Source organism: Peromyscus leucopus, chromosome 5, assembly GCF_004664715.2.
Source record: "Peromyscus leucopus breed LL Stock chromosome 5, UCI_PerLeu_2.1, whole genome shotgun sequence".
Classification (NCBI taxonomy): domain Eukaryota; kingdom Metazoa; phylum Chordata; class Mammalia; order Rodentia; family Cricetidae; genus Peromyscus; species Peromyscus leucopus.
The window spans coordinates 121962610-121971846 of record NC_051067.1 but is presented as its reverse complement, the minus strand read 5'-3'; the positions used below and the strand labels follow the sequence as shown (position 1 = coordinate 121971846).

At 56.6% G+C, this 9237-nt stretch overlaps 1 protein-coding gene across 3 annotated transcripts in view; it reads right to left on the bottom strand.

The window, feature by feature from the left end:
- Window positions 1-119: 119 nt before the first annotated feature.
- Osgin1 (oxidative stress induced growth inhibitor 1) overlaps window positions 120-9237 on the bottom strand; it is a 28797-nt gene continuing 19679 nt past the window's right edge. For all 3 annotated transcript variants that reach the window (XM_037206297.1, XM_037206298.1, XM_028875725.2), the window contains 6 exons: window positions 8917-9011; window positions 4673-4777; window positions 3670-3806; window positions 3115-3306; window positions 2886-2977; window positions 120-1434 (listed from right to left, as the gene is read on the bottom strand). In XM_037206297.1, coding sequence (XP_037062192.1) covers window positions 486-1434; window positions 2886-2977; window positions 3115-3306; window positions 3670-3806; window positions 4673-4739 — 1437 coding nt within the window. In that variant the 5' untranslated portion in view covers window positions 4740-4777; window positions 8917-9011 and the 3' untranslated portion in view covers window positions 120-485. The remainder of the gene's footprint in view (window positions 1435-2885; window positions 2978-3114; window positions 3307-3669; window positions 3807-4672; window positions 4778-8916; window positions 9012-9237) is intronic.

Below are 9237 nucleotides of genomic sequence, written 5' to 3'. Positions count from 1 at the left end.
AGGTCTGCTGCACCATGGGGCTCCATCTCTTGTTCTCTTGCTGCCCGGTAGGCCTTACCCAGGGGCCCAGTACGGGGTCTGTTTGCCCAGCCCCTCCCCAAGCACAGACTCTTCAGGCACAGTGGAGGCACTGTTGGTTTTATTATGGACCTGGTTCTGAAAGGTTAGGCCTGGAGTCCTCCTAGTTGGGCACTCAGCTGGCCCCGTGATTCCAGCACACACTGATAGCTTCAAGGGGGCCCAGGCCCAGGCTTCTCTGGCCTATGGCTGCTGCTCTCACCGTGGGCCTTGACTAGCCTGAGGATGGGGTAGCCTGTGTTCCCCCATGCCTCTGGGCCAGACAGCCCATCCACAGGGCTCTAGTCTTCATCTCCTGCTGGGGAGACTGGTCCCCACATGGGAAATCTTTAGATGGGCTCATGTCCCGCCGGGCTGTGGTGAAGCCCCTTCTCTTCAGGGCCTGGTGTCAGGGCATCTGGCTGATGTTAGGGTGGTTTCCTGGTCTCCTTCCTCAGCAGGGAGCTGGCAGCAGCCAAGGCCCCACCTTGGACAAACCTCACGAAGTTGTCCCCAGCCAGTGGCCCCAGGGCATATAGGCCCTCCTGGTGAGTGCTCTCATGGGTGAAGGGATCCACATCAATGGGATTCCTCTTGGGGTTCAGTGGCTGATCAGGGTCTATGACCAAGTCAGCACCTGCCCTGGGGAGGTAGGAGAGGTTGGGGTGGGAGCCAATGAGGACCAGCACTAGGGAGACTCCAAAGAGCTTCTGGCCCCCTTGTGGGTCCTGGAACACTGCCTGGTGGTCCTCCTTGAAGAGCAGAGGCCGGTGCTCAGGGAGGCTGCGGTAGCCCTCATAGGGGCTGGGTGACAAGATGGATTGATCACGCATCATCTGGTGCACCTTGTGGTATTCAGGGTATAGCATCTTGGGCAGCTGGTTGAACACCAGGCCAGGGTCATGGACAGACCGGCGGAAGGCATGGATCACCTGGATGTTGTAGTGGCGAGCAAAGAGGACAGCGTCGGCCGCAGACAGCCCAGCGCCCACGATCAGCACCGGGTCTGAGTTTGGGTTCACGGTGCCTGCCCGCAGGGCTGCCTCCAGGGCTGCCAGCTCGTGGTGGACAAAGGGCAGGGTCTCTCCGGGGATGCCTAGCCGGGCTGGGCTGTCAAAGGTGCCCGTGGCCAGGACCACGTTCCGGGCCCACAGTGAGAAGGGCTGGTGGCTGTGGTCCTTGGCAGTCAAATAGCCTTTCACTTGGAAGAGGGGGCTGGGTGCTTGGGCCTCAGGACCCCCGTGCTCAGCCTCTGCCTGGTCCACAGCAGTGACTACGGCACCAGATACAAAGTTGTGGCTCAGACCCTTCTTGATCACATAGTCCCTGTAGTAGTGGGCGATGTCGCCGGCTGTGGCTCTGCTGTTACGGAGACCTCTGAGGAGGAAGCAGATGTGGGAGCTGGGTGTCAGTGACAGGCGTGGAGGTAGGCAATACCTGTGGTAACAGCACTCCCAGCCGGGGCCAGGCTTCGATGTCTCTCGTGGAAAGTGGAGCTAACATAGGGAGCTTGAAACTCTCTGTGCCTCAGTTTCCCTACTGGTGAGTGTGTCAGGAACATCCCGTGAGGCCTTGGGAGAGTCTACAGGGTTGGGTGCAAACCAAGGGCCTAGACTGGAGCTTGAGCATGGGGGTGGCTTGTTTGGGCCGGCCAGCCAGTGATGTTATTGGCCAAGAGCTGGTGACTACCAGCACTCAAGAGGCTGAGGCAGGAGGATCACCAGTTTAAGGCCAGCCTTGCATGACAAGACCCAAAATAAAACTCAAAAGCTCTATGTAAATGTAGTGAGATCTCACGTCTATGAAGTTCGGAATGAGGCCAAGAGTCTATACAGCTCGAGTTCAGAGCAGGGCTGTGCTGGAGGAGGGGGCGGGAGGAGGGATGGGGGGCAGTGGAGGGCTGGGCAGCGGCCTCTGAACTGGCCTTGAGTGCCATGGCAAGGCACTCCTCAGCGGTACTCAGGGCTTCGCTATCCTTTTCTATGTGAGTCATCCCCCACACACCCCCATCCCCAGCTGAGGACTGAACCCAGGGCCTTGCCCTTGCTAGACAAGTTGCTCTACCGCTGAGCTAAATCCCCAACCCCCAACCCGTGAGTCACATTCTGAAGTGTGAACTTTACAATATCCCACTGAAGCCCTTAGCAGGTCCTGGGTCACACAGGAAAGGCATAGGAGTCTCTCTCTCTCTCTCTCTCTCTCTCTCTCTCTCTCTCTCTCTCTCTCTCTCTCTGTGTGTGTGTGTGTGTGTGTGTGTGTGTGTCTGTGGGGGGGGGCTGCATCATCATTTCTGCTGCCATTTTGATTGTATCTTCCCTTTCCAGGCATAGTGGCTGCAGGGTCTGTGATGCTGGAGGGGAAGTTGGCTTAGCATAACCTCAGACCTTCCTTGTACCTGGTTGTATGACTCCACATGGCTGCAGTCACCCAGTGCAGGGACATCTGGCTAAGGGTGACTCAAAGGCCAGGATGCCCGCAGGCCACGCAGGAGCTATATAGAATTTGTCTGTCTGTCCGTCATTCCCCTCTCCTGTCTGTTGTGAAAACTGTCCTAAGAGGCTATCTGTAGGAGTGTTTCTCACAGTGGCACACGGGACAGAGGCAAGTGGCTGGCAGTGGATCACTAGGGTAAGGTATTGGCTGAACCAAGGACATGGCCCCTTTAGGACAATGACAAGGCCATGTAAAGGGGAGGCTATAAGCCCCTGACGCCCCTCCTCATCTGCAGGGACACAGTCCACCAGAGGCAGAAACAGAGAGGCCAGTTGGATCTGTGTGTCGGGGAGTCTCCTCTGCCCACCCAGCCTCCTGAGGGGGGTGGGGCTTACCTGCATTTCTTCCGCATCCAGTCCTTAACCTGTAGGTCTGGGAGGCTCATCCACTGGCCTTGGCTCAAGGTCACCATGGAACCTTCAATGGACTGCAGAGAAAGGTGTTCTCAGGCCCAGCCTGGATTGATAGCACCCCCTCCCAGGGTTGGGACAGATGGCAGGGCAGGAGACACAGGAAGAAAAGGAGGTATAAGGAGAACAGGGGTGGCTCCAAGGGGACACTCACATGCCAGGCGCCCCCAGGAAGGTTCCGCCCCAGGACAAGGTGGGGAACAGCGCGTTCCTTCTGCCGCTTCCAGGAGAGCACAGAGTCCATGCTGCCTCCAAAGTCTGTGTCGGGACGCAGGAGGGCATCAAAGAGCAGGGCCACAGGGCTCTGGCTTCGGCCTTCAAGGCCTTCCGAAAGATACTCCAGGTCCTGAAGAGGGGGCACAGGTCAATGGGACCCCCAGAGGATAGCAGAGCCCCACTTTGAGGCTAAGAGAAACTGGTTACACAGAGACCTCTATGCTGGGTATTTTGGGGGACTGTCTGTCACTGTGGTCCCTCTGGGAGCCCAAGGGCCCCAGTGAGTGTTCTTAGAGGGAGTCCCTCATTGAGACCCATGGATCTAATGGGTAACAGCTGACATGGTATCAGCGGTCTCAGAAAACCAGCCCAGCTGCTCCCGTCCTGTTTCATGGTTGGTTTTGTGGGCGCCTCTGCTCTGTGCTTGGTTTTCCAGGGAGCCCTGGCTTTTCCTTAGGAGGATACCCCTCCCACACTCGTGTGTCAGACTCACCTGGTCCAGGATGGAGACCCCCGGAGCCTCAGCCAGCTTTCTCTGCAGCAGAGGATGTGGGTGGATGGCACCTGGCTTCACGTAGGGGATGTGGCCAGAGAGCAGGTAGGACAGACAGATACCCGAGGGGCCATTGCCTGCAGAGACAGGGGGATCAGGAAGACTCAACCTGGCTGGCTACGTCTGAATCCTGTGAAACATTCACCAAGCTCTTTCTCTGTGTCAGATGCCGTGTGTAATAATGACCAAGAAATAAAGTCACGGACAGTGGTCAAAGGCTTTCTGTGTGAAAGTGTACTTCTGCGGTGATGCCAGTAAGGAAATGGGCAGAGAGAGGTTAAGCAAGTGGCCTATGTTCACACAGCCAACAAAGGGCTAAGCAGGGCTTCTCACTCAGAGAGACAGACCTTACAGCCATGCAAGCCTGAAACTTGGGAGGCTGAGGCAGGAGGATCTGAAGTAAAGGCCAGCCTGGGCACATCCAAAGTAAAAGGAGGATGGGGGTGTAGCTCAGAGGCGGGGTGTTAGCCTAAGGCAGGAGGCCTGTGACAATGAGGCTGAGACTCAGAGGTGACAGTCCATCTGTGGGATGGGTTGCTTCAAGCCCTGGGCGTGGCGGGTGATGGCTATCTCTGAGTCTGCGTGGACCGAAGCTCCTCCTAGGTGGATCAGAGCTTCCTCTGCCTGTCTTATCAGCTCTCCCCTGCTCCTACTGACATCCATCAGTTTTTCACTTTTAAAATGTCCGTTCATGTGGTTCCGCCTGGTTCTTGGATTCTCTTTTCCAGTTTTGCAGAACTGAGGACAGGAACCATGGGCCCCATCTTTGCACAGTTGGGGACACGGGGTAATGGTGTAATGATTTACGCACACAGCCACAGTAACCACATCAGCTTCATTTAAAGACAGCCATCTAGAGAGGGCAGCCTCAGCCTTCCTGGCCTCAGACCTGGGGGTCCCCAGAGCACCAGTGTACCCCCTACCCTGCCAGGGTGACACTTACCGATGATGATCACTGGGAGGGGCTCCGAGCTGCTGGCCCTGAGGGAGTCACGCCTCCAGGAGCTCATAGCTGGGGTTGGGGCTCAGCTTGAGGCTGACAGCGGACCTGGAGAGCAGAGCAAAGAGAAGCCCCTGGGGTCAGGCTGAGGGACTGCACGGCCAGTTCTCAGGGGCATCCCCTGGGGTCAGGCTGAGGGACCGCACGGCCAGTTCCCAGGGGCATTCTGGCGCTCAGCACGGAGTGCAGGGCCCCAGGGGGCAGCCACAATATGCCTCATCTTGCCTTCCTCTCCTCCCACATTCTCTGCAATCCCACATGCCTGTCCCCAGCCACACGGGGCACCTGCCCTCCTCCCTAGCTGCCTGGGGACCAGGAGCCACGGTCTCTACTGAGCCTTATGCCATCCATCTCCCCTCTTCACCTCAGGGAGGGGATTCCCTGCCCAGTGCGGGGCGGGGAGCAAGACAAGAAGACTTCTCTGGCAACTGCAGTGCCACTACCCAACTGGCTGCCTACTCAGTAGCCTCCTTGCTGGTGACACTGGTTCATTCCCAGACCTGAGCCTCTGTAGGCTGTGCCAGTAGGAGAATATTCTGGAACACCTGCTTGGGTGGATTTACTGCCGGGAAGGCCCTGCCTGACTTCCTGCTCAGGGTGGGACTGGACCTTGGACTTGGGGAGACTCTGACAACTGGATTTGGGAAAAATGCCAGCAAGCCCCGGGTTCTGGAGTTCACGCGCCCCCTGCTGGCCACAGTGCCTAACTGCTCAAAGCACGGGAGCCGAGTTCCCAGGCTGGCAGCAGGGGCGGGGCAGCCTCCCCCAGGAGCCACAGCTCTGTGTCCATAACCAAGGGGCCACAAACAATGTTGATGGGGGAGCTGGGATGACGAGCTCCTCCAGTGACCTGCCCCTCCCACGCTGACCCTGGGCGGAAGCTGCTGCTGGCAGGACTTTAACCTAAGGCTAACTGATGATTAAGACTGGATCATGGTGCGGGTCCCCGAGAGCTGCAGATTCACCTAGTGGCCGCGCATTGGTCTGAGGTCACATCCCCAGAACTCTTACAGAGGAGGCGGACATCTGGGGGTTCTATACGAACTCTGTAGTTTGGAAAAGTGGCCAGTCCATGACGCACCTTTTCACAAATCCTTCACGGGCCAATGAAACGCAGCTGGGGCTGAGTGGGACGTGTGAGCTGGGACACAAACACCAGCATCTCCGACCAGGCAGGTCCAACCAGTCAGACGGCACAACTGACCTCACAGCAGCCCGTCCCTGGTGCTGGCATTTCAGTGTTCCTCCGCTGGTGGCTGTGGGGGTGAGCCTCAGAGGAGGAACAGCTAGCCAGTGGGACATGCCCCTGCACCTCACTGTGATCTCATGGGTGGGCTGGCCAAGAACCATCTTTCTGGTCTCAGTTGTGCTCAGGCTTGGGACAGCTTGCCTGACTTGCAAAGATGGGCCCTATGTCCCCAGTACCCACTGTGTCCTCCCCCTCCTCCCCCTCCTCCCTGGAGACTGCAGGTGGCTTCCTGCTGATATTGGAGACCACAGGGCCTTCCCCACACAGGGCCTAAGAGGATGATGGGGTCACATGACCAATGGCCATAATTGTAGCAGCCGACACCAGGCACTGCCATACAGCTGTTGCCACTCGAGGGCCAAACCCTCTACACACACCAGGTTATGCTTATAACATTTATCTGGGTGTTAAAAATACTCTTTTGATCACTCCCGATTTACAGATAGAGAGACTGAGGCTGGAGAGCTTTGCTGCAAGGAGCCCGGTCCACCTCCAGTCAGCTGGACTGGACCGAGAGGGGCCACCCCATTCCAGAGCCTTCTCTGTGCTCCTGCAGGTGTGGGGGCTGCAGGTTCCTGCAGCGTGCGGCTGCCCCCTTTCCCTGCAGCAGAGTCCGGCCCCAGTGGCCTGCTGCAGGGTCAGTTTCTCACTGACTCAAAGGTGCAGCTGTGCTCAGAGCCTTGGAGATTCAGGCTGCAGTTCCTGGAGGGCAGATCCCTCCCCAGTGCACATCAAAGGGCCTGGGGTTCCTCCCTCCCCGTCTTCACTGTCTCCAGGAACAGGAGCAACAGAGTGTGACATCCTGGCAGGGCGTTTCCTGTACACTGTCTCCTTTCATCCTCATGACAACCCACTTCTCAGATGAGGAGACTGAGGCTCCAGGGGAAAAGGCAAGCCCCCTAAGTTTCAGAGCAGGCAGATAACAGAACTGAACATTTGATCTCTGTGGGCAGAACCCTACCAGACATTCCAACACCCCTGAAAAAAGCGTGCCAACTATCCCCAGAGACCTGAGGTGTCCACTCTTTCCTTCTCTGTAACACCCCAGCATACTGCTCCTCAGTAATGCCGGAAGGAGGCCCTGTCCACACAGGCCGGATCCAAGGGGATGCCCAAGTTGCTTCACAGGAAGTAGGAGGAGCTAACACATTTGAGGACTTTGCACTCTAGGACCAGCCCCTTTCCCAGCGCAGATGGCAGATCCTTCACCTGGAGCAGCTGGATGCCATACACATGAAGTCACCACCACCAGGCCTGGACCCCAGAGGTCACATCCTCCAAGCTGCTCACCCTCACCACCACCCACAAACACTAGCTACAAAGTTATAAAGCAAACGAGTTCTCTGTACCCCTGTGAGCTCCATCCACCGGCTTTAGTTTGAAGAGCTGGAATAAGCTGCCTGGTTTGTTTGAGTCAGGGTATCATGTAGTCCAGGCTGGCTTTAAACAACAATAAGCCTCGGATGGCCTTGAACTCTTGATCATCCTGCCTGCACCTTCCAAGTGCTCAGATTACAGAAGTGAACCCCGCCCCACCCCCCAAGTTTAGACTAACCCCTTTTTAACGTGATGGTGTCTTTCTGAGTCCCTCTGGTCCGGCAATGCTGACCGAAAAGCTAACACTAGAAATTGCTGGTTTGAAGAACCAGGGAGATGGCTCAGAAGGACCTGAGTTCGGATTCCCCCTGCTCCTGTAAAGAGCAGATGTTTATAATCCCAGATCTGCGGGGAGGTGACCTGGAGATCACTGGCCGGTCAGCCAAATCGATAGCCTCCAGGTTCAGTCCAGAAGAGCCAGGGAAATGCTCAACAGGTAACTTGTTACATATGGGTGGTAACCTGATTTGATCCCTAGAACCCACATAAAGACAGAAGGAGAAAACTGACTCCTGACCCCTGAGGGTGGTTTTCTGACCTCCACACAAGCTTTCTCTCTCTAGTTAAAATAAAATAAAATAAAAAATAAGGTAGTCTTCCATCCAAGTACTAACCAGGGCCCGATTGGTCTACAGAGCAAGTTACAGGACAGCCAGGGCTACACAGAGAAACCCTGTCTTGAAAGAATAAATAAATAAAATAAATACACAATAAAATAATAAAAGGGAAAAGTGTGGACAGTGATTGAGGAAGTCTCCAGGCATCGGCCGCTGACCTCCGCAGGTATGAGCACATGCACACAAAAATGAAAAGTAGAGTTTCTCAGAAGTGTCGCTAACTGCCCCGGGGTCACACCGCAGATATTTCTGAGGTTATGAAATCATCACGCTGGGGAGGGCTGGGGCCATGTACCATTTGCTTCTGAGACACCCAAGAGCTGGGGTTTCTTATCCCCACTACACAGAGAAAGAAACTAAGGCAGGGTAGAGGAAGCATCTTGCCCAGGTCTCAGACCGCCTAGTCTGGTCCCCTTCCCCTCCATTTCCAAACAAAGCAACAAGTAACAGTGACAGCTGCTAGGGACACAAAGCCCTGGGGCATGAGGAAGTGCGCAGTCAGCCAAGTATTACCTGGCCTTTGTCACAAAGAACACTTATTCCAAGTGCCCGCCCCACCTGAGCCCAAGGATTCCTAATGCCCCACCTCCATGGCCCACCACGCTCTCCAAGCACCTTCCCTAAGCCAAGTGCCCAGGAACCCTTGTCTGTGCCCATTTGTGCTGGGTACACAGGACACAGCACCTCACTGGGCTGTAGACACGGTGGCCTTGGATGCCTCCCAGGAGGAAGGCTACCCACACTTCTTCCTGTCAGAACAACTATTCCATGGGCTGGATGAGGCTATTGGGCTAGGGGCTACTGGGAGAGGGGCCCAGGCTCCTGGCCATGGCTGGGCGGTGCAGGGAGGACACCCAGAGTCCTGCTCAGGACCGGACTCCTTACTGCCCCATTCCCCTGCCTGGCTATCATTTCCCACCCACAGTCTTGTCCAGGCCACTCACCTGATGGGCAGTAGCTGGAGGGAGCTGGCGAGCCTGGGTGCGCAGGACACTCAGAGGAACTTGGTCACGGTGAGGGACTTGGTCACAGTGCCCGGCTGCAGGAACGGGATGCCCGTTAGCCCTGGGGATCCCAGAGGCTGTGAGAGGCCCAAGGCTAGCAGGGGTATTTCACTGCAGGGCTGGGAGGAGGCGGAGGCAGGGGCGGGGCCAGGAAAATCACTTTCATAAGCGTGAGTCAGCAGGGGCCCCTGGGTGAATGAACTTGCCCCTGGCCAGCCTTAAAGGGCCCTTGCTGGTCAGCTCCCGTTCCTGGGCTCAGTC